The sequence below is a fragment of the Aspergillus puulaauensis genome, chromosome 6 (genome assembly GCF_016861865.1).
Source record: "Aspergillus puulaauensis MK2 DNA, chromosome 6, nearly complete sequence".
Classification (NCBI taxonomy): domain Eukaryota; kingdom Fungi; phylum Ascomycota; class Eurotiomycetes; order Eurotiales; family Aspergillaceae; genus Aspergillus; species Aspergillus puulaauensis.
Genome location: NC_054862.1, coordinates 704,189 through 726,794, shown reverse-complemented (window position 1 = coordinate 726,794; position 22,606 = coordinate 704,189). Strand labels below are relative to the sequence as shown.

The following is a 22,606-nucleotide window of genomic DNA, read 5'->3' as shown; positions in this document are numbered from 1 at the left end:
TGTATATGGTAAGGAATTAATAGATTATCCCAGCGAAGCCCAACCAAGAACATCACCGACTTGACACCCGGTCGGTTTAGTATATCTGCTATCCAGGCGACTATTCGTGGCATAAGTCTGCTCGGTAGACTCTTCTTGCGGGTTCCATCCAGGCCCGCGCTCATTGTCAACACCCGTTGGAGCATTACTAGAAGAGCTGCTCTCTGTTCTGGGCTGGGATTCATACGGCTGCCACTCTGCTGGCTGAAACCCCAGGGTGAGCTGGCTGAGTATGGGATGTGCCTCTGATAGGGTATGGGCAGCCCGATGACAGACCTCGAGGTTGTGGAGGGCGTTCTCTCTGATTACTGGATCAAGAGCTTGTGTGTCCTGGAGAAGGACAAACGAAGCCGCTGCAATATTCCATGCATGTGGTGCTGTGAGTGATTGGCCCATGTTCAGAGCCAGAAGTCTCTCCACTACTGTAGCTACTTGGCTGGCTGCATGGCGTATGATCGGCCGGCCTTCAGGGTCAACCACGGTTTCAATCCGCCTACTGGGTTGTACACGGAACCTGAGGTCCGGCATGTATATAAAGAAATACGCGGACCAGTAGATGATTTCTGCCATTGCCGAGGCGCAGGTCAAACCTACGAGCCTGGAATCGAATTCATGTTGCAGGGTTTCACTCCGCAGCTCGCTGGGCGTGTCGGATTCCCAAGAGTGAAGCTGGGAAAGCAGCTGTTGTCGTGGAGCTCGCAGTGTACTGTTGCTCTTCTGTCCATCCCACGGCTGGATCTCGTCGTAAATCTGGCGCTTAACCAGGTATAATTGGCAGCAACGCTTTGCTCTGATGATGTAGATAGAGGCGGTTTTGCCGCCATCCATGCTTATGTCCTCGAAACCGAAATCACTCAAGGCTAGCATTGGCGACACAAAGGGCGAAACGCGAGGTGGATAGTTCTCATAGGTAGAGATATCGCATTCCTTCATGACAACGCACCACCATAAAATCTTTGTGGTATTCCAACTCCCAGGAGCAGTCCCTACTTCTCTATAAAGACCTAAGTAGTTGGCATGCAAGATTGCATTACCAACCCAGTACGACCCGTCTCTTGCATCGGTATAGAAGTCGCGGTCTGCCAGTAACAAACAAGCCTGGCAAAGGACCACGCGGTCTTGCTCCGCTCCCATATCAAACAGTGCCTAACAAGGCAAAGGGTTAGAGTGTCGTATTCGGGATCTTGGGTCACTCACCTTGGCCTTTTCATAGGACGCGCTTCTCAGATCCCTTTTTGCCATGTGCGCGAGCTGGAGAACAGTCTCACTCCCTGTACAGCTCAACGCCATAACCATGACAGCGTGATATAGAAGAAGCGATATCTCATTCCCCGACTCACCAGATATCGCACTGCGCAGTTCCGCAACGTCGAGAATAGGTAGCACTGGGTAAACGAGTTCTTCATACCGAGACAAGGCTATCTGCGCAAGTTCTAGTGGAAGGAGATCAAAGACACCCCGCCTTTGTAGAAACTCCAGATCTTCGCTTTTTTGCACGTCGAGAGTCTTAATATACCCAGGCAGGCGGATCTCGCTTCGATGCTGGCTGCTTTGTTGGGGAATATACGGAGAGTTGTCTAGGAAGGTCCTCTCGGTGTAGCGGATAACCAGGTCGTTTTCTCGACGCACTCGGGACGTTTGAAGGCGGTATTGAGTCTGCTGAGGTCCTTGCGGACTCTCATTCCCTGTCCTAGGTTGATTGCTAGAGGATGAAGCTAGTGTCTTCTCGTTCGGGGTTCGTCGGGCACGCCGTTTGGAGCTGACAACGATGCACTCCAGCTCGTCCAGCATACAGTTGGTACAGTCGCCTTCTTTAAACGAGACATCGCATCGGACCCTGCGCTGTCTGCATACCAGACACGCTTGCGTGGCTCTCCTTGGCGGCAGCCTCGGGCGCTCATAGTTGGGAGGCTGCGGTTGCCGGTCTTGGGTCGACGACTCCATCTGGAGTGTAGAGGAATGCCCGGGGGGCACATTACCAGGGTCGGCATACATGGTGAACCATCAAAACGATGATACTTGGGTAAAGGAGGGGAGAGCAGATGCAGCGGTAAGTACCTCACCATCACGTGGCTCTGGGCAACCCGACGAGATGGAATCCAATCGGTGTCGAGGTGCTTTCGGATACGAGTCTGCGAAAGTACCAAGTCAGGGATGGATCGATATGGGCTTGGGTATCCTTGCAAACTGCGTCCTGGACACTGAATGTGGAAACTGAGAGTATGTTGCAGGCCACTGGTAAGTGCTAACCAGTGATAACCCTAAAAAGGCCGCCATACAAACGAATAACCCCACTCTTATAGCCCATGGGTACGAGGTTATTGCATGGGCAGCGGAACTTGAGCCCGACTCTTGACGCAAGGCTCAACGCGGGGTTCAGGCCAGGCTCCTCTCAATGTTCAATAGTCCCAGAGTGGCGCTCTAGCTTCCTGCTGGCATATTCTTTGCGTATTTCGAGGGGAATGGCCATCAGAGTTTAAGAGGCCTCGTGTTGACCCGGTATAAAGAACATGGCGTTCGTAGCATGGCCCGACAATCCCTTTCTCCTCCTTGCAAGACATCAACCCCTGTCCATCGAGATCATTGAATCTGGGGCTTGACTGAGAACAGCGATCCATTCACCAGATCCGCAGCAACTGGTGATTCATGATCCACAGGCAGACAAAGAACGAATCCCGCGGAACGATCCGGGCATCCAATAGCAGAACAGTTCCCGATGGTACTTCTGCCGCTTCTGGAATCGCAGCCTTGTCATCCTTGGCGCACGGCGGATCTGGGCCGGCTCTGCGCGTCCGCCATCCCAGCTCCCACGTCTGAATACCATATCTCCTCTTTGGCTCCTTTGTAGCTGTTGTCCGAATGCACAATGTGCGCCCTGCACCATGGGAGCGCAGGCCCTCCCTTCCAGACCGCTGGCTTGCCTCTCCGTGTCCGCCGCTCTGCCGTCGCCTGTATCACCTGTCGTCGGCGCAAGATCCGCTGCGATGTGACCATCAGTGGAACGCCCTGTACGAACTGCCGACTCGATAACGATCAGTGTGTTACGGTGAATCAGAAGCGCCCGCGGAAGGCGAAGAATGCGGCTGTGCCCTCTGCGCAGGACAGCCAGGCATTAGCCAACCGTCCTCTTGTAACCAACACAGCACCTCCTCCGTGGTCAGCGATAGAGTATCCTGTCAGTGTTCAGGAGAACAGTTCAGTTCACAGTGCCTGGCCGCCTCTTCTCTCTGCAGAGACGAGATGGCTCCCTCCAAACGACGTAGCATACCTGACCAGCCAGCAAGCACTCACTCTCCCCAAGAAGGCGATCATCCACACCCTGCTGCAGTACTATTTCCTCCATGTTCACCCGTGCTTTCCTGTTGTCAAGGAGAGCGAATTCCGCGATGGCAGTCTCCATCAAACGCCCTTTTCGTTGTTGGTCTTCCGGTCAATGCTCTTCGCTGCAGCTTGCGTACATCCTCCATATCTCACGCCAACTTGAGTTATTGCTGACCCAAATTGTATAGCACATTCCTTCTCAGTGCGTCCAGGATGCCGGATATGCTTCCGTTGCGCAGCTGAGGTACTCGCTTTATAAAACAGCCAAGGTAGATAGGACCCTTGTCCAGTAGCCTTCCCCCCTAACTGATTCCCAGTCGTTGTATGATTTTGGAGTAGAAAAAGATCCATTCCATATTGCACAGGCGACACTGCTGCTTGCGTACCATTTCGACTCTACAGACCCTCTTTGCAACGCGACATGGCTGGCCATCGCAGTGCAGCATACGCGGCGAACGAACGCTCTCCGAGAGAACCCGCAGGATCACCGTCGAGTAAGTCAGTCTGATATCAAGCGTCTATGGTGGTGCTGCGTTCTGCGAGACCGCATCCTGGCCCTCGCGCCCCGTCGCCCGCTTGTTATCACTCTCGATCAATTCGACCCTTCAAAGGCAGACTACTTAACTATAGACGATGTTTGGGAGGGGGAGTCCAACTTCTATAGCCCTCCTATGAGGAAAGTCCTCTACCAAGTCCTGATCAGCCAATGCCGGCTTGCCTCTATATTAACGCCCTTGGTCATGTCTGCAGAGTACTCGCCCGACCTTGTAGGACCGCAGGTCTGTATAAACAGGGAGAGGGCCCTCGGCTGGCAAGCATATTCACGACTCTCCTCCTGGGAGAAGGACTATGGCGCCTTGTTAGGGCACGAAGAGGCCAACAAGAACCTGGCGGTGGCAGTCAACATCCACATCACTTCCTTATTCTTCATGTACGTGCTGAACCGTGTTTACATCAAATCGTGCCCTACATAAACTGACAAGGCCTTATCGTAGAGGAGCCCTCCTAGCCATGTTGAGCCGCATCGCTGTGCTCCATCTCTCCGACTGCCGCTGCACTCTGTCCTCCCCCAGACTGAGTGACTCGGCCGGCCGCGAGGTGTATCTACGCGGCATCCACAGCCTGGTCTCAAAAACAAACGACGAAGTGCAGTGGTTCACCTCGAATCACGTCCTTTACTTCCTCCCCGTCAGCACCAGATGGCTCACCCTCCTCCAGCACGCCCTGAACATCCTCTGGCTCCACGGCGACGACCTCGACGAACAGACAGTCACTTCCACCTCCCAACCAGGCACCGGCACATCTACCGTCCTCACCTCCTACACAGAGCTAGACAATGACTACAGCGCACGCTTCGGCCTAGAGACCCTCTCCCAGGCTCTTCCTCACCTCGTCAGACTCACAATGTCAGTCTACGACAGCACCTCCACCGTCTCCTCGAAAGAACCCCAACCCCAACATCAATCCCGACCACCAATCACCCAACCAAACGGCTCCATCGACCTAACCCACCTCACCCCATCAGAAATCATCCGGCTAGCCAACATCTCCGTCCGCCTCTCCGTCGCAATGGACTACGCCTCCACAATCGGCGACTGTCGCCACTTCACCTTCGAAACTCTCTCCTCCCTCCTCCGCCGTCTTGACATCCATCGAGAGCCGAGTGACTGCTCCGCATCGTCATCGACGTCGTCATCTGGAGTAGCTGCAAGGGCAATACCAGGAGCAATACCAGGAGAAAGAGCAAGACCAAATATGGATATAGACCCCATTGGATCTGGATCTGGATCTGAATCTCCCCCGCAAATGCAGTATACGATTCCAGGAGTTGTAGACGCAGCAACGCCGAGTTCCTCGAGTGGCTCTCAGCACTCGCGGTATGCGCTCTCTCCGCCGCCGCTTCTCGGTTTACCGTTGTCTTTGCATGGTTCTGGGCCTGGGGTTGATATCACTGGTGCGGCAGGGACAACCTGTGATGGCGGAGATGCAAATGCAGATGTAGATGCAGTACCAGGTGAAGATGGTGGTGGTGGTGGTGGTGGTGCAACTTCGTTGGAAAGATTCGGGGCTACTGCTACGACGGAAATGGCGGGCCATTCTATGCAGGAGTGGGCGAGTGAGTTGGAGGAGTTTTTGGGGCCTTTGTTTGGTCTTTAACTAGCTTTGTCTCTTTTCCTTTTCTTTATTTTTTTTTTTTTGGAGTGGTGGGTTTTGTTTTTGTTGTTTCAAGCGACTGGTTTCGTCTGATCTGGTTTAGATATTCCCTGAGCGAGCTACTATAGGTGGTGATTTTTGTTTTCGATTTCGTTCTATCTCGGTTTGTTGTAAATAGACTTCGTTCTACCCAGTACTACGAGTTGGAATGAGCTGGGTACCAAGACTATATTTGTAGACACGAACTGCGACCAGCACAGCCCAAATACAACTGACAATGGCATCATGAAGGTTCAGTGACGCTCGTCTTGCAAGCAATTCAACCCGTTTGATGTACACTGTCCGATGTATACTGCGACACGATGTGAGTATTCAAAAAGTCTGTTCATTGTATAGTACAGCAGCGGCGTTGCATTGAACAAATTCAAAAGATCCAGTCCACAATTCCACGAAACTAGTTATACTCTTGACTCCACTAGCAAGCTTATAATCTAGCGGAAGAGCCTCCCCATCAAGCCTCCGGCAAGATTGCTGACAATTGCACCACCGAATGCGCTGTTCGCGTACGTCGAAGCCTGGCTGAAGCGGTCGCATCGAGAGAATGCAGTCGTATTCGTGATCGTCAGCACAAGGGCGATTGCTAGGTAAAGATATTAGTGAATATTCCCATAGCCTCCCAGCGAGGTGTCCACTCACCAATGCAAGTCAACCAAATCACACTGTTCAATCGAACAATAGCCAGAATTCCCAGGGCAATCCACAGAGCGGGAGTCACGTAGAGACTCAGCCAGAAGAAGCGCTTGTCCGTTGCGGTGATGGTGCGGGTGTTCGGGTCCGCAGACTCAAAGACCCACTGCGAGTCGCCGGAGGTGGTGTTGACTTCGTTCCACCAGCGGAGACCGACGAGACGGCGGCCGGCAATGTTCTTGAGGTAGTAAAAGTCCGCGGAGAGGAGGAGCAGGGTGAGGATGAAGATCAGGATGCTGTGTTTGTGGTTAGAAGGTGCCGTAGTGTCTAGGTAGCTTGCACCCGCTGGGTTCAACGTACAAGTTATTAATGAAGAGAACACCGAACAAGTACATCAGCAGCGCACCCAAACGGAAGCCTAGGAATATGAGGAGCGTGATGGGATGCCCGCTGAGTCGCCAGTTCAGATCTCCCTGTTGGGGCTGCGGTTGGAGTGGTTGCTGCTCCATGTTGGCGTGGGAGATAGAAGTGTCAAGGTCGACTGCAAGATACCAGATATGCGATTCCGGGGTGAGGTTCTGTCTTTTTCTGGCAAATTGCCGTTGCCCTCGTTGTCTGCGAAGGTGAAACGGTGATCAAGAGGACGACCCGTTGCGTGTTCACCTGGAGGCGGTGGCTGCCGGCAGAATAACGCTGTCGCGGCATTGACGATCAGGCACTGCAGCCACGAGGAAACATGTCGGAGAACGTGCTCTAGCCATTACCCCGGAATATCGAGATAATGGAAGCTAGTCATGAATTTAAGCTCAGTTACCCGCTACGGTTTTTTACCGGCACATGGCTGAAGTCACCCTAATGACCTCACCGGCGTGAACCGCGACAGCCGGAAGACGGCTTTATGCTCCTCATTCTCCGCCGCATCGTCACCGAGGGTATATCTCCAACCTCTCGTCCACTTTCATCCCTCCTCCATCTGACCCTCAGTTCCTTTCTAGAAACCAATTGCGTGCGATAAATAAAATTAGCGACATGGCCGCGAGAAACACTCTTCGCCGCGCCCTTCTTTACAGTGCGTCAACAGCTCTCCCCGCATTTCCGACCTCCAGGATCAGGTACTAACCAGCACAGTCCCCGGCTCGTCGCAGCGCTTCATCGACAAGTCGCGCTCTCTCACAGCCGACTGTGTCGCCTACGATCTCGAAGATAGCGTCACTCCACACAAGAAAGCCGAAGCTCGCTCACTCGTGCGGAGAGCTCTTGATGAGCCCGCACCGACAAGCATCCGCGAACGCGCCGTGCGCATCAACTCTGTCGACAGCGGCCTCGCTCTCGCAGACCTAACTGAAGTCGTACGTCTTGTATACCAATACCGCTTGCCATATAACTAATAAACCAGCTTAAATCCCCCAACCTCTCTACAATCGTGATCCCCAAAGTCAACTCCGCCTCAGACCTCACCTTCGTCAACGACGTAATCAACCACACCCTCTCCCAACAAGCCCAATCCCAAGAAAGGACGCCAATCTCCCTTCTTGCTCTCGTTGAGTCTGCAAAATCCCTCACAAACCTCACCCAAATCACCTCTGCAACGCCCCTCCTACAAGGCCTCATCTTCGCAGCGGAAGATTTCGCGCTCGACCTCAGCCTCACCCGTACCCCAGCCCTGACTGAATTCCTCTTCGCGCGCTCCGCAATTGCCACTGCCGCCCGGGCTGCGAACCTCCCCTCCACGATCGACCTCGTCTGTACAAACTACAAATCGTCCGAGGTCTTGGAGGAAGAATGCCGCAGCGGTCGAGGTCTGGGGTTTAACGGGAAGCAGTGTATCCACCCGTCGCAAGTTGAGACAGCCCAGCAAATCTACGGTCCTGACGAGGAAGAAGTCACCTGGGCTGTGAGAGTTGTGATTGCCGACGAGAAGGCCGCAAAGCAAGGGAGGGGTGCGTGGACACTTGATGGCAAGATGATCGATGTTCCTGTAGCGGAGAAGGCGAAGGCGATTGTGAAGAAGGCTGATCAGTGTGGGGTTGATGTTAACGGCTTGAGGGGGAAATGGAGTGGACAGGAGCCTGAGTAGGACACTACATTACAACATATTGGCACCATATATCCCTATACATCTACTCTTCCAATACCACAGACCTACAATGATACCATCTTATCTGTATCGAAAACAGCCGCAATGAATAGAAAGGGCTACTCGTCACGGAGCTGACCCACGGCACTAAACGGCCATGTACATTCTCCCACCAACAGCCTAAAAGCTCATACTAGACACCCCGCAGGCAAAAAGAGCATTCCTCACGCCCTCCTTCCGAAGCACCTCTTCCTCAGAACAAGCCTTCAAAACCCCATACACAAACCCCGTCCACGCCGGCCTCTCCTCAACAATCTTCTCAAACCTCTCACATTCCGCAGCCCTAAGCACCCCCGTCTTTTTCTTATCAACCAACACATCACATCGATACTGACACCGCGGGAATCTCTCCATCTCCTTTCTAAGCACAACCTCCCGGCTCTCCCTGTCCTTCGTTTCAGAAACCCATATCCACATGCAGGTATTGCTCTCCATCCCGTGCAGGATCAGCACGTTCCCGCAGACCCCAGTGCAGGCGGGGACTATTTGGGTGTGCGGGTCATCGATGTCGGAAAATGGTGTGCGAGGGCGGCCAATATACACTGTGTAATCTTCTCTTGGGGTTTGGGTTTGTTCTCCTTGATCTGGGAGAGAGAGCTCTTCCATTCTGGATAGGAGGGATAGGTGTTCGTCTTGTTCGGGGTTTGTGCTTTTGTTGAATAATTCTATGATCCGCTCGTGCGACATATCTTCGGTGAGAGAATGGAACTTGGTCTAACTTTGTTTTGGTGATGAGGTTGATTGAGAGGGTTGGTTTTAGTATGGAAGTTCTAAGGAGGTTATGGGGTTATGGATTTATATACCTAGATATGCTGTGTTTGTATTCTTCTTTGTGGTCGATGTAGCTATTGCAACGATGAGTGTTTGACTATCGCTACAGTAGGAGGAAGATAATGAGGGCGTAGGCTTCTCTTTATTCTCTATTTAACTATATGTTTATCGTCAGTATACCATATTCCTTGTTCAGCTGTTTCACAATTCGTGATAGACAAAGGCGTCAGTTTCCAGATAGATCAAGCAAGAGCTTCTTGTCACGGTGTGTGCAAGACGAGATTTCCGAGCTTGTTTAGCTAGAGAAGCTTGTAATGGTCTGGTTTTAATGGTTAGTATGCGAGTGTCTTCTTACTCTGTTGGTCTCCGCAAAATATATATGGGGTACTCGCCCGCCAATTCTACTATTACCAATGCATCATATACCTAAGATTCGGATTTAATTTTACATGGTAAATTATTCACATCTAGTCTCGGTAGCCGCCTGGAAGAGAGTATCTGCCACAAATATACCCCAGCTCACGTATAACATTGCAAGTTCAGCATTACCATCCATTGGTGTCTTTGGGCTGGACCATTTGCTCTCGCTGGATAGTTATAAAATCGAAATGGGAGTGACTAATCACATCTACGGTTGTGTAGTGTAGTGGTTATCACACCGGTTTTTGAAGTGACACCTTTAGTCTACCGGTATCCAGGGTTCGAATCCCTGCACGACCTTTCTTTTTTATTTTTTCCTTTTCATTTTTCTATGCCTCGTTTTTAACTTGGCTAGCAAAACCAATTTGCTTTGGAGGAAAATATTATGGATGTGCATGGGGTTCTTGAACGAGGTTAGCATTTGCTCTTTCCTTGTAGCTACTAGCTTTTCAGGGTAGAGTCGCAGCTTCCTTCGTATAACAACAACTCGCAAGGCAAGTGCAACGGGTGCTTGCGCCTTCTTTGGTTATGATTGAATTGACAGTCGCGCCTTCCTTGTTCGAAATTTACAGTGATTCCTTCCCAGCTGTGCTATGAGTAAGGTAAACCCGTTAACTAGACGTCAAACTACCCTGCGAGTAAGTCAAGAATGAATTGTGACATCAGATGGAGAGATTGGTAGTGAATAAGAGATTTGTAGAGGTACAGTACTCGATCTGGAGCTTCCCATTCATATATAGTTCAGTCTTCGACCACGGAACTCTAATTACCTGCCCTTGGGTATCCTAATCATGCTATTTTACCTCACAAGTTCTCTTTACACTAATAAAAGTCACTAACAGGTTTGCTCTTTCTCCGGTCAGCAATGGCAGACTAAATAGTGAGTGAACTAGCCTGTTCACACTTACTCTATCGGCTACTAGCGAAGCTATTCATAACCACAAGGGCCACAGTGAGCCAAGGAAAGACATAAATAGAACCGATAGGGTACCTTTAATTCATTCTGATATAACACCCTATCATCAGCGTGCTTACCTACTTACCACAACTACACCAGGACTAATCCAATCCAAACCAAACCAGCTAAGCTTTAACATAGCAAAAATGTCATACAACCAGGACCCCTACAACACCACCCCCAAACCAGGTACCCACCTCAGCATGTCCCTCCAACTGCCACACCCGCGGTCCTACATGGGCGGACTGATAAAATACCTCCCGGCCTCACTCGTCGGCGAAGACTACACGGTCTCAATCGGGCGGTATAGGAAAGGTCTCCGTCTAAACCGGCCATTAAGCTCCTCTTCCGGGTTCAGTCCCAAGCCAGGACGCCGGTTCGCACGGAGCATCGACTATATGATCTTCGTGCACGGGCAGAAGACGGGGTGCTGTCGACGAATTTATACGTGTATGACTGTGGACGAGTATGGGAGTCGGATGTGGGAGACGAGGATGGATGATGAGGTGCAGTGTGGTGGGGTTTCGGGGTGTGGGGGGTGGAGGGTTAAGACGGTTAGGGTTGGGGTGTTGAAGGCAGAGTGTTGTGGGCTGTTTGATGAGCTTGTCCATACTGTTAAGTCTGGGCATGGGTGGAAGTTTATGTGTGCTGTTATTGGGTATGCGTGCCATAGGGGTGTAGGATGGTTTGTTGAGCCGAGGAATAATAGGAAAAGTCGGGAGAAAGAGAGGAAGAGGCAGGAGGCTAGAGAGAAATTAGGGATTTTCCCTACGACTGATGCGCATTATACCAGGAAGAACTGTGGACTGGCTCCGGGGTGGAAGTATACTTGGTAGGAAGTATAATAAAAGTTGAAAAAAACAATTTAATTGTCTCCTACGCATATTACATACATTATTCAGCTTTATGTAGTTTAACCTAGCTGAGCTCTATTTTTCTCTTCCTGCAGCATATTACAGAACTTCGACCGCTGTCTAATTTCCTTCCCCTTCCAAATAAAAATAAACGGAATCACAGACATAAGCGCGCTGAGCCCACCAAGCAGACTGCAAGCACCAGGGACCCCGAGGTTGGTGAACATCGGCGTCGTAGCAAGAGGAAGAACCGTCCCCAGGAGACTGCGCGAGCAGCTGGAAGCAGCATTTGCGGACGCAGCGTAAATTTCGTATGAGTCTGTGAGAACGTTCCTTACCAATAAGTCAGTATTCTGCAACGTAAAGGAGTGTGGAGTGCAGGACTTACAACAAAGCAATAAAAATACAGATAAACCCAAATCCAAACGGCACCCCAGCGAGCATGGGCGCTGCAAATGGAATCCTCTCACTCGCTGACCAGCCCAGCCAAAAGAGCGAAGCTGCAAATAGGGGGCCTCCAAGACAAGCGAGTGGAAGCCGTCGGCATCCTTCCCTATTCTTGAGATACCATGTATTGCCCACGCGCTCTAAGTGGAGGAGGTAGTTATCGTAGAGCCAGAAGACGGGGAGGAAAAGGAGGCATCCAGCGCCGATGGGGAGGTACGCGAGGCCGCAGATCCCGGGGGACATTTTGTAGATGTTTTGGAAGATTATGGGGTATGCTTGGAAGGACATGTAGAAAATGCCGTAGACGAGAGCCAGGTAGGCGGATGAGGCGGTAACGATGGGCTCAAAGATGAGCATGTGGAGCGGGCGTAGCAGGACGGTTTTTACATACTTTCGTCTGTCGCCTTTCTGTCTGGTCTGGGGTGCGGAGCTGTCAGGTCCATGATATTTCTCGCGAAGCAGTTTCCCGTGTGTTTCTGGAAGGAAGAGGAGTGGGAGCAGTGTTGCTGCAGCCAGCATTGTAGCTATCCAGAAGGACCATTGCCAGCCTAGTTTCGGAGATGCAAAGCCTGATATGATAGGGCCCAGTAGTGGTCCAAATGAGGTGGCCTGTGATATATTCTTAGTGTCAGAGATATAATGTCTCAGTGCGACGAAACTTACCACCATATAAAGTGCCACTGCGCGCCCTCGAGTTCTGGCATCTTGGAAAATGTCTGCGAGCACACCGGTCACGACGGCAATGGGCCCACTAGCGAAAATGCCAGCTAGGAGTCTCAGTACTAGAAGAGTGGCCCAGTTCCTGGATAGACCGCATGCCATTGTGAATATTGTGAACAGGAAGAATGTCCCTATGGTGAGGCACCGGCGGCCTTGTTGCTCACTCATGGGAGCCCATACAAGAGGCCCTTGGGATGATTAGCTAGTGAAATGGGGTGAATGGAATAGGAGCTCACCGAAAACATAGCCTGCAGCAGTTAGTATAAGAGCCATCACGAGATTTCTTTCTGTACGTACCTATCAAGTAACAAGAATTGGGCAGGGCCTTTTGCGACTGCGACCCGACGCCGAATTCTTTCGTTATAAAGGGAATCCCATTACTGGGCAGAGAGCTTCCGATGCAACTGTTCAAGATGGTCATCAACAGCACGAAAAAGATCGAGTTCTTCTTTGCCTGCATGGTGTCAGTCTTCTTCTCGCAAGATTGTAAAACGGTACTCACCGGTGGCCAGTGGTATGGATTGCGAGGATCATCTTTCCACGTCGATAGGCCTGTAGATTCTATAACCTGTTGCTGAATGACCCCAGACCGAGACAGCTCCTTGTCACACTGTTGTTCCTCGTCTGTAATCATCGTTGAATCGGGGGATGGAAACTGGTTGTGCCAGGGACTAACACTTCATAAATAACACAGAACATGTTGTTGTGAAAGAGGAAGGCGCAACTTATAAGTGAGCTAATTAAATTGCGCCATTACCTGCCCAGGCACATTTACCTGCCCAGAAATGTGTCTGTTCGCATGTTTTATTCGGTCGGGCCGGCCGTGAAGGTGAACACAGTATACACTCGGATGAAGCCATCCAGCATCGGGACAAGCCACCTGATACTAGAAAAGAGTCATACTTATTCCAGCACAGATAAATTAGACCTGTAAATGCTGTCCATTTTCTAAAGCACTGGAATGATAAGGCGAAATTCACAACTGTCATGACTACTTCGGGTCTCGGCCCGGCCGACTGCGGTATAATTCCGATTTATTCAGTGAAGTCAACAGTCCCCCCTCCAACTCCCTGTACAATGGCCGAGGCAAATAGGTCAGAAGCCATCCTCCTCTATCCAAAATAACACTAATAAATGATACAGATCGCTGTCAGCATGTCTGCGCTGTCGCAAGAAGAAGCTCAAATGCGGAGGCCCCAGTCAGATTCCATGCCAACGATGCAGAACGAGCAGAGCAGAATGTGTTTTTGTCGCCCCAAAACCAATTCGCAGATCCTTGGGTGCTTCAACTTTAGATGAAAATAAAGAAGAGAGCCTCAGGTTAGTGTGTTGTCCACCCTGTTGGACAAGTGCTGACTTTGCAGGGATAAACTGGTACTCCTTGAGCAGCGGCTGGAGAGTATGGAGGCCCGTCATGAAGCACAGATGCGTGAGATGCAAGATACCTTATCTCAGTTACCTGCGGTGCAACCGAGTCCAGCAAACAATCTAGGTGCTTCAGCTCAAGGCACAACGACAGAATCGGACACGCCCAGTGAAGGAGATATCGTCGCACGGGGCATAGTGAGCGAGAGCGAGTGGGAGGAGCTCTACGACTTGTGAGAGCAACTTATATCGCTCAATCGTTTAATAACACAACTAACCAGTGTGCAGCTTTTACAACAACTGTCGGGACATCGTTGCCTTTGTCGACGACCAGCTCTACCCACCTCAGCGCCTTGCAAGACGCCATGCTTTGATGTCAACTTTCATGTGCGCTATATCGGCGCGTGCGATTCGACACGCAAAATACCCAACATACCTAGCTGAAGTGGATGAGCTGGTCAAGAAGACGTTTGTCGGTGCCACCCCGGACCTCCAGTCCATCATAACGGTAATGCTTCTGAGTGCATGGACTGGTCGAACGAGACTTTGGGGATATGTAGCCTCTCTCTCTGCAGAATTGGGACTGAATGTGGCTGCATTGCAACTGGGAGATGAGTCTATCGAACACACGGCCAGCCTTGTTTACCGCGCAAGAACGTGGTTTACCTTGTGCTGTTTTGATTTGACGTACGCTCTCCTTGCTCTCTAGGACAAAGACATCGGCATTTGTAAACTGACATTTCCTGATTAATCTTTACAGTTTAAACCTTAGTCGGCCGTTCGTGATTAACAAAATGAGAGAATATCTCCCGCTGGCCAACAATCTCCTTCGTTCATCGTACTGCCGGCCAGTCGACTATCGTATTTGCGCCTACATCTCGGGCTTCTCCATAGCTGGTACGATTTATCCTATCCTCTTTGACTGTTATTTCGTGGAATAACGAACAATCTTGCTAGCCGACGCCAAAGCACAATTCCCCAAAGCCCAACTGCAGCTCAACCCACTCAGACAAGCAGAGATAGACCTACTGCGATCATTCGACCAGAGGATTGACCAGTGGTTCTGCCAGATAAACAGTACGAGTGGCGCCCAATGCCAGCACCTTACTCAACCACCCTACCGCAGCGGGCTCCTGATCTCGTATGCATTTATAAAGATGTATCCCTCCGCAATTCCCAATATTCAAATCTCAGACTAATGGACCTGGTTATAGCTACATCAACGGGACCGCAATCCACGGAATAGAACCAGAATCAGCCAGCAAACCCCCAGACACAAACCGACTCGAATTCCTCCAAAAGGCACTCGACAACGCATCCCTGCTCATCCGAACCCAATTCGAGTCCGATAACTTCCGGCGGCGACTTCGGTATACCCTAGTATGTTGTATTCTTGAAAACTTTTGATGCAGTTCACATGTCTGACCAGTAACCACCCGGATGCAGGATTACAAAGGCGTCCCAACCTACCAGGCAATAAGCTTCATCCTAAAAGCAATCCCTGCAGCACACCAGTACCTCCAATGCGGAGAGTCCGTGGCCGCCCTGCACCAAGCAGCACAGATGTTCGAGGAAGCAGGCTGCGCGGACGCTGCAAGGGACGTGCGCCGCGAGCAGAGGAAGATCGCTCAGCTTACGCAGATCATCCTCCCTCAGCCGACTGGTAGCGATTCTACTGCAGGGTTTGCGTCCAGTACGAATAGTCATACTATTGACGGGAGGACCGCTGGGACCGGGGTCTTGGATATTCCTACTTTTCTGGATACCGCTGTAAATTGGAGACCTGGCTTTGCAAGAGTGGAAGCTAACGGGCGATTTTTTGGATGCGTAGACTTGGGATGAGCCATTTCCGATTCTTGATTTGTTTATGTTTGACTGAGTAGAGAACAGCTTGGACCGAGTGAGGGTAGTGAAGGAACAATGGTATAAACTTTTGGAAGAATACCTTAAATCGATGAGAGCAAAGGCTGCTATCAGTCCTATTCTCCCATTCCTGCTTCATTTGGTCGTGTTATAATTCCTTTTAACCGCGCCAGTGTTGGCATCGGGATCCAGCGGAAACCTTCTCCCCGTATCTCGCAGTTAAATGGTTGAACCAAGAATCGCTGAACGTCAATTCCCATATCTCCAGCAACCCCGCATCCCACACATTCAACAATTCCGGCACAATTATCTTTGCCATGTGGGACAGCCCAATTTTTATGCCATCAATGCCACCCAATTGAACCCTGCCCGTGGGCGAGATGCAGTACCGACTGCTCCACAGCTCATCCATACTGTTCCTGGTAGAGGATGAACACCACTATTGGCTGCAAGACTCGCGACCAACGCAGTGAGGTGGCGCCCCTCCTGTCACTCTTTACTCTTCACAAGACTGTGCTTGCAGATTGAACCCGAGGCTCTGGGCCACACGCGTCAGTGCGGGGAGTCTGCAACAAAGTTTGGCACTACTTGAAGTCAATTGACAAATAGTCTTAAAGGCTCGTGCTCCCATGCGCTAAATCATCCCTGTCCGACATGCTTGCTTTTCCCTTCTTCTCTGTTAATTTTTCTTGCACTCCTGGCGAGTCGTCCCTTCGTTTTGAGTTTGCACAGGAGGCAGGCGAACTGTTGGAGATGCACCCAAGGGACCCTTATTCAAGGCCTGCCCTGCAGTATTTTGATGGCTGTTGACAGCCCATCCCCTTTTCTTCAGGAGAACCCGCTTGTCGGCGTCGAATTGACGGTCGGAACATGGGCGAGCTTAAAGGGCGGAGCGTCTCTATCTTTGTTGTCACTGTCGTGTTCCTCGTCTTGTCTTTTGTTGCTGTTGCTCTTCGATGTTTCGCGCGGCTGAGGTTGGTCAGGGCGTTTGGGTGGGATGATTCCCTGATGGTACTTGCTATGGTATAGTAACGTCAATTCCTGTGGTCCTCAATTGGCTAATTATTGTGAACGTATACAGGCGCTGAACATTCTATTCGCGATATGTGGAATGACGGGGTCTTTCTATGGAATAGGTCGGAAGATGGAAGAGCTTATCCACGATATTCCCGGAATTGAAAAGGCATTATTCGTACGACTGACTCCTAACACTCTCCCCGCTATTCGTTATCTATTTCTTACACATACCAGTGGTGGTGGCTCGGACAGGCCAGCTACGTCTTCACCTGCGTCATCGCCAAGATGTCCATCGCGTTGGCCCTCCTCCGCCTAACGATATCAAGAGTCCACCAAGCCATTCTCTGGACTGTAATCGGAGTCTCGGTAGTCGTCGGCCTTGCCTTTTGGCTCACCCTGATCCTGCAATGCCACCCAGTCTCGTTCTTTTGGCACCGGTTCACGACCTCGGGGACTTGCATTAATCTCAACTACCTCGAAGGCGTTGCATACCTGTACAGTGTCACGGCGGTTATTTGTGACTTCATTCTGGCTCTGCTGCCGATCGCGCTTGTGTGGACATTGCAGATGAATTTTAGGACTAAGGCTGCGCTGGCTGCTATTCTGGGATTGGGCTGCATGTAAGTTTGCTTCCTGCATTCTGGCTTCTGCCCTGACTTTCTTCTTTACTGACTAATTGTCGCAAATAGTGCCAGTACTGCCGTGATTGTTCGCATTCCCTACCTTCATTATTACAAAGATGCCGATTTTCTATGTAAGTCCCTCGGACCAACCGGATATGGCGACACCAATACTGACACATTAAAAAACCCCAGACGCAACAGCAGACATCTCAATTTGGTCCAACGTCGAAGCAGGCCTCGGAATCACAGCGGGAAGTCTCGTCACAGTGCGCTCCCTATTCCGGTTCTTCCGCGGGAGCGGATACGAAGACTCGGGCTCCAGGACAGCCAGTGAGTTGCCATTATCGAGGATAAACATGAACGGCGCAAATAGGACCCGCAGTGGCGAGGAAATGGATGAGCTCTGGTGGCTTGAGGTTGAGGCTGGGCAGGGCGAGACGAGGAGTACGACCCGGACTTCTACCAGTCGGCTTGGGGGGCAGGAGGATTTGAAACATATAGGTGGGACTTTTTTATCTTTAACGGCTTCGGATCCGGGTTCATGATATTATTCTAATGTGGAATATATAAGGATATCTAAATTATAATTGAGTAATGAATATTCAGGAAGTTCCGCATACTAAGAAAACAGGGTGCCATGTGGTAATTAAAGTTTGAGCATAATCTGAGTAAAGTGGAAGTAATAACCCTAAAAGCCACGAACCATAATACGGAACAATAGCTTGTTCGTCAACCGGCTCTGTTTTGTCTGGTACTAAATATTGTATTATTCCTATTTAGAGTCATTCTCATAACCAATATCTATTCCAGTCATCACAACGGCACCGGCAACATCCCCTCAAACTGCTGCGTCCCCTCGAGAGGACACACCCAGCCCACCCTGCCCTTAACATACAACTCAGCAACAGGTCTCTGCTCATTCAGCAGCTCCATATCATCAAATATCCCCGCCCGGACAATCAGAATCTCATCTTCTTCTCCAGAAGGCTTGATTTTGAATCCATAGATTGGCGTTCCTGTGCAAAACATAATCAGTATAATCAGTATAAGTAAGTACTTATAAGTAAGTGTCCAGTCAAATACGTGCACGCACCGCAATCAGGACAGAAATAATTCTTGATTCTGTTGCCGCTATCAGACGATTTCGCGATCTCTTTGGGGTTCCCCGTGATGCTGATATCGGGCCGTTTGAAGACGAAGCTGTAGGTGAATAGGGTTCCGGTCAGTTTGCGGCAGTCGGTGCAGTGGCAGAGAGCCTGTTATTGTAAGCTCAAATCAATAACAAGTTTAAATAGTGATGATAGTAAAGAAGGGTTCATGAAACTAGAATGAGAGACTGACACTGGTGACAGGCTGGACATCAGATTCAAGGCGGATGTTTCCGCAGAAGCAGCCGCCGACAGGCATTTTGTGGTGTATTATTTGGATTGACTGATAGAGTGCTGTATAGTCCAGTGGAAAGGCTTTATGTTTGTATTTCTGGCTGCTTATACTCGGTCTGTGTTGGCCTGTTGGGATTGTCGTACAATGCGTTGGGAGCTAAAATCTCAACAACTCGTCTCACCTCAGCCTCACCAAGTCCTAGAATTTCCAGGAAATTATGAGAATTTGATAATTTCAGTCTAGGTTGCTAAAATCTGTCTCGTTGTTGAAGCTTGGCCATAGACTGGTCTATTTAGGGCAATCCAGCCAGCCTCAATGCTTATTTCTATAGTGGACCAAGGCTTGATAGTTTCTGACCACTACATCAAAAGCTATGCATGGCTAGTAGCCAGCCAGTATCTCACAGTTTCCATTGTAAGCTACTATAGTAGATCAGTTGTTCTTGCCCTTCGCCGGAGTTGAGCTCTTAACAACATTGATAACCAATCCGCCGAGCATGTGGGATGGATGGTATATGCCAAAATATACGAGAATAAAATGGAATCGATGCCATCCTCGACAGCCACACCAGTTCTTGTATAACTTGGAAGTTGCAACTGTCCTAAACGCACTAATAATGCAGTGCACGTGTGTAGGGGTTTAAAGAGTGGTCATGCACGCGACGCGGGGTCAACACCAAGCACCAAACCTCCTCCTTCCAAGCAAGCCACCACATCTTATGAACATGCGCCTTTTTCCGTGGAATCTAGTAGCGACCGTTATAACGGCTCTCGCTGGGCGGTCGCAAGCACAGCTTATTCAATCTAATGCATCCTTCTGCAACTGGGCAGATGCAAGAGGTACGAATGCTCATGTGTTCTCTCTCAGCCTCATTTTAATTCTGTTAATGTGCAGTTAACACGGTCCGCGACATCGTCTATCTAGACGGAGGCCAGTTATATGAGGAGATGTGAGTTGATAGTTATAAAAAGGAGCCGTGCTAATCAAAAATATACAGAGGGTTCGAGAATGGCCAGACTACATTGAAGTCAGGTAGGTACTGGTGCCTATATGCTCAAAAGAGCTCTAGCTCACATCTCCTAGATACCAACGAGGACTCGCTATACTACATGAATCTCTCTTCTTCATTGAATACAACGTCCGACAACCTTACATCCCTCTTTCACCGTATCCCCTATGACCAAGCGACAATCCCCAACACCCTTGTGCGTGGCTATGACTCTGGAGTTATGTTTGCCAACGACGATAGACTATATCTCTACGGGTATGTTTGCATATTCAATAAGTCGCAGTGCTTTCATATATATAACCTTTCGCAGCGGCTTATACCCCCCTACGGACTCTATGGACGACGCACCCGCTGCCGCAGCGCTCGCCTACGAACCATCTCAAGATCGAGACCCAGGATCCGGAGAGTTTACCACGATGGATACCAGTAATGTCACTCGCTATGTGACCTACGGGGCTGGGGTTTCGTCACCAAGTGAAAACCTGGGGTTTTATGTGAGTGGGCTGCGCGCACCAAACTGGGGTCCAATCTGGGACAATGTAACAGCTACCGAACTATCCGAAAATATGATCAAGGTTGATATGTCCACTGGTCAGGACTCCCCTACTTGGTCGAACTTAACATTACCTCCGCACGTCCCACCACGAGTCGGTGCAGAGGCTGTTTGGCTCCCTGTCTCCGAATCCGGGGCTATAGTGCTTATTGGGGGAGTGACCATACTTGAATCTGTCTATCCAGCGGGACTAAACGAGAACGATACGACTAGGAGCAAAAGTGTGAGCCCGAGCTTTATGCAGACTGTTTCTGTCTATGACATCGCCGGTGACACATGGTAAGAATGTTTCTCAAAATGTTCCCTTCTGATTCGAGCGCTCTAGAGTCTAACACTATACAGGTATTCTCAGAATACCACCGGTGAACACCCACCACAACTTACCCAATTCTGTTCAGTCTACGCAAGTGCCCCTGATCGCTCATCACACAATATCTATATCTACGGAGGATACGATGGCCTGGAACCATCCAACCAGCCATTAGACCGCGTCTACGTTCTCTCAATACCTGCATTCCAATGGGCTTTGGTCTACAGCGGGGGAGGCTATACCAGCGGCCGCAGGGACCATACGTGTATCAAGCCATATCCTGACCAGATGCTCGTACTTGGCGGGAGGGCCCTTAATGGAGGGCTCCGAAGTTGCGTTGATATAATTCGAGTCTTTAACCTTAACACCCTAACGTTCCAGGATACTTACGACACTGACACATGGAGCCAATACGAAGTGCCTGGTATGATATCACAAATCATTGGCGGAGAGTAGGTGATTCATTCTCAGTTACTTTAGAATTGGCATCTAGAAGACTAACTGATATGATGTGTTCCAATAGACCATCCGGCGGTGCAACTCTAACATCGCCTGTATCCTGGACAAACACTTCTCTTAGGGATGTCTTTGCTGCCGAATACAACAAACCCATCACGACCTGGTATCGGGATAGAGACAACACAACCAGCGACAATAATACTACTACAGATCCCCCCTCTAGCAACTTCCCACCTTGGGGCGGTGGTCTCATCGGTGGCCTTCTTGGCCTTCTCGCAGTAGCTCTTGCAATTGGGGCAGCCTTTTGGCTTCAACGACGACGTAAGACCAGGGAGGGCACCAGCCCCCAGGACCAAAAGCAGGGAGAGAAAAAGGAACAAACTGAACTATCGAGCAATGGCGCTGTATCTAACGCAGCAGAACTAGGAGTTCCGGGCTCTCACTCCACAGCTGAAGCTGGAAGCTGGCCTGTCTATGAAATGAATGGTATGTTCTGTCTGCCCCAGACTGCTCTCGCTATCAGCCAGTTAACCTCGCGCATATAGGTCGTCCAGAACGCCCCGCTGAGCTTCCGACGCCGCATAATGATCATTCTACACGAGAGACTTGAGCCTAGCGCCGTCTAGATGGGTTTGGGGAATTTCCTGGCTAATGAGTGATTGTAGTCGATGAAAATTACGAAATATAGGTGAAATTTAGTGTAACTACTTTATCAAATGAGGGAACGGCTGATATTGCAGAGGAGATGGTGAGAATTGCTCGCGAGCAGGTACACGGAACAGAGGCATGTCCGGCTACGTTCGAGAAGGCGGACATGAGAACGTACGAGCCGCCATCACCAGACCCCTTGGATGCTGTGTTTGCCGTGTTCTCGCTCTTCCAAATATCCCCCGGCGACACGTACGCCATAGTTTTCCGGTTCGGGGAGTGGTTGCGGCCCGGTGGGATTCTTGTTCTGGGGTTCACGCCTAGTTCGGTGCTCCAGGAGGGACAAGGAATATATGATTCCTTTTGGGACTGTGTGCGGGATGTGGAGAAGTCGTGGATGACGCGGGTAACGAGGGAGTCGTTTCTGTCTGAGGAGAGATGGAGGGAGGTGCTGGGGCAGGCGGGGTTTAGTGTTGAGGTGGAGCGGACGTTTAGGTTTGTGCCGAATGATGAGCAGCATAGGTGCGAGGAAGTGCATTCTCTTATTCGGGCGAGGAAGATGGAGGCAGATTGATTGGATTGCGCTGCAGCGCCGGCTGTTATTGAAGACGGACAGGGCCTGATGTTGCGCCATATGGCTAGGAGTCAAAAGGATTCTTGAAGTTGGTGGTGGACTGAGGGGTGAGTATGCAACTATACCACTATAGTAGAAGGAAGCAGAAATACCACTTTCGGGATTCTGGCCTAGCATAGCAGCAATCAGATAATAACATAAGGCAGCTTGAGTGAGTTGAGAAGGCACTTGCTTGGGTATTTGGTGTCTTGGAACGATTGCCAACGAACCAACCCATCTGATTTTCTGGTGGTG

General features: G+C 50.3%; 11 protein-coding genes and 1 non-coding gene across 12 annotated transcripts; 7 read left to right on the top strand and 5 right to left on the bottom strand.

The window, feature by feature from the left end:
• Nucleotides 1-24: 24 nt before the first annotated feature.
• APUU_60312S (uncharacterized protein) lies at nt 25-2,034 on the bottom strand (the record flags this gene model as incomplete). The annotated part of the gene is made up of 2 exons (XM_041693538.1): nt 25-1,185; nt 1,237-2,034. 2 exons carry the CDS (start codon nt 2,032-2,034, stop codon nt 25-27), a joined length of 1,959 nt encoding a protein of 652 aa, XP_041559458.1.
• Nucleotides 2,035-2,905: 871 nt separating this feature from the next.
• On the top strand, nt 2,906-5,517 carry APUU_60311A (uncharacterized protein; the record flags this gene model as incomplete). Its single annotated transcript, XM_041693537.1, has 4 exons — nt 2,906-3,493; nt 3,549-3,629; nt 3,678-4,291; nt 4,356-5,517. 4 exons carry the CDS (start codon nt 2,906-2,908, stop codon nt 5,515-5,517), a joined length of 2,445 nt encoding a protein of 814 aa, XP_041559457.1.
• Nucleotides 5,518-6,005: 488 nt separating this feature from the next.
• Nucleotides 6,006-6,710, bottom strand: TVP23 (DUF846 domain-containing protein; the record flags this gene model as incomplete). Its single annotated transcript, XM_041693536.1, has 3 exons — nt 6,006-6,154; nt 6,211-6,497; nt 6,562-6,710. 3 exons carry the CDS (start codon nt 6,708-6,710, stop codon nt 6,006-6,008), a joined length of 585 nt encoding a protein of 194 aa, XP_041559456.1.
• Nucleotides 6,711-7,230: 520 nt separating this feature from the next.
• APUU_60309A (HpcH/HpaI aldolase/citrate lyase family protein) lies at nt 7,231-8,278 on the top strand (the record flags this gene model as incomplete). The annotated part of the gene is made up of 3 exons (XM_041693534.1): nt 7,231-7,270; nt 7,330-7,550; nt 7,598-8,278. The coding sequence occupies 3 exons, from the start codon at nt 7,231-7,233 to the stop codon at nt 8,276-8,278; spliced, it is 942 nt and encodes a 313-aa protein (XP_041559455.1).
• Nucleotides 8,279-8,458: 180 nt separating this feature from the next.
• APUU_60308S (uncharacterized protein) lies at nt 8,459-9,025 on the bottom strand (the record flags this gene model as incomplete). The annotated part of the gene is made up of 1 exon (XM_041693533.1): nt 8,459-9,025. The coding sequence occupies one exon, from the start codon at nt 9,023-9,025 to the stop codon at nt 8,459-8,461; it is 567 nt and encodes a 188-aa protein (XP_041559454.1).
• A 716-nt stretch (nt 9,026-9,741) lies between these two features.
• APUU_t60002A lies at nt 9,742-9,829 on the top strand. Its single transcript has one exon. It is a non-coding gene; the product is annotated as a tRNA-Gln (tRNA).
• Nucleotides 9,830-11,400: 1,571 nt separating this feature from the next.
• Nucleotides 11,401-13,142, bottom strand: APUU_60307S (MFS transporter; the record flags this gene model as incomplete). Its single annotated transcript, XM_041693532.1, has 6 exons — nt 11,401-11,674; nt 11,730-12,397; nt 12,452-12,696; nt 12,745-12,756; nt 12,806-12,962; nt 13,011-13,142. 6 exons carry the CDS (start codon nt 13,140-13,142, stop codon nt 11,401-11,403), a joined length of 1,488 nt encoding a protein of 495 aa, XP_041559453.1.
• A 443-nt stretch (nt 13,143-13,585) lies between these two features.
• APUU_60306A (Zn(II)2Cys6 transcription factor) lies at nt 13,586-15,752 on the top strand (the record flags this gene model as incomplete). The annotated part of the gene is made up of 9 exons (XM_041693531.1): nt 13,586-13,602; nt 13,652-13,828; nt 13,873-14,106; nt 14,162-14,560; nt 14,634-14,770; nt 14,831-15,014; nt 15,088-15,253; nt 15,320-15,643; nt 15,705-15,752. 9 exons carry the CDS (start codon nt 13,586-13,588, stop codon nt 15,750-15,752), a joined length of 1,686 nt encoding a protein of 561 aa, XP_041559452.1.
• An 854-nt stretch (nt 15,753-16,606) lies between these two features.
• APUU_60305A (uncharacterized protein) lies at nt 16,607-17,921 on the top strand (the record flags this gene model as incomplete). Its single annotated transcript, XM_041693530.1, has 5 exons — nt 16,607-16,759; nt 16,818-16,928; nt 16,988-17,373; nt 17,443-17,507; nt 17,569-17,921. The coding sequence occupies 5 exons, from the start codon at nt 16,607-16,609 to the stop codon at nt 17,919-17,921; spliced, it is 1,068 nt and encodes a 355-aa protein (XP_041559451.1).
• Nucleotides 17,922-18,189: 268 nt separating this feature from the next.
• Nucleotides 18,190-18,783, bottom strand: APUU_60304S (GFA family protein; the record flags this gene model as incomplete). Its single annotated transcript, XM_041693529.1, has 3 exons — nt 18,190-18,392; nt 18,470-18,632; nt 18,718-18,783. 3 exons carry the CDS (start codon nt 18,781-18,783, stop codon nt 18,190-18,192), a joined length of 432 nt encoding a protein of 143 aa, XP_041559450.1.
• A 628-nt stretch (nt 18,784-19,411) lies between these two features.
• On the top strand, nt 19,412-21,700 carry APUU_60303A (uncharacterized protein; the record flags this gene model as incomplete). The annotated part of the gene is made up of 8 exons (XM_041693528.1): nt 19,412-19,598; nt 19,654-19,708; nt 19,757-19,791; nt 19,843-20,023; nt 20,079-20,600; nt 20,664-21,083; nt 21,155-21,576; nt 21,636-21,700. 8 exons carry the CDS (start codon nt 19,412-19,414, stop codon nt 21,698-21,700), a joined length of 1,887 nt encoding a protein of 628 aa, XP_041559449.1.
• A 135-nt stretch (nt 21,701-21,835) lies between these two features.
• On the top strand, nt 21,836-22,312 carry APUU_60302A (uncharacterized protein; the record flags this gene model as incomplete). Its single annotated transcript, XM_041693527.1, has 1 exon — nt 21,836-22,312. One exon carries the CDS (start codon nt 21,836-21,838, stop codon nt 22,310-22,312), a length of 477 nt encoding a protein of 158 aa, XP_041559448.1.
• Between the last annotated feature and the right edge of the window lie 294 nt (nt 22,313-22,606).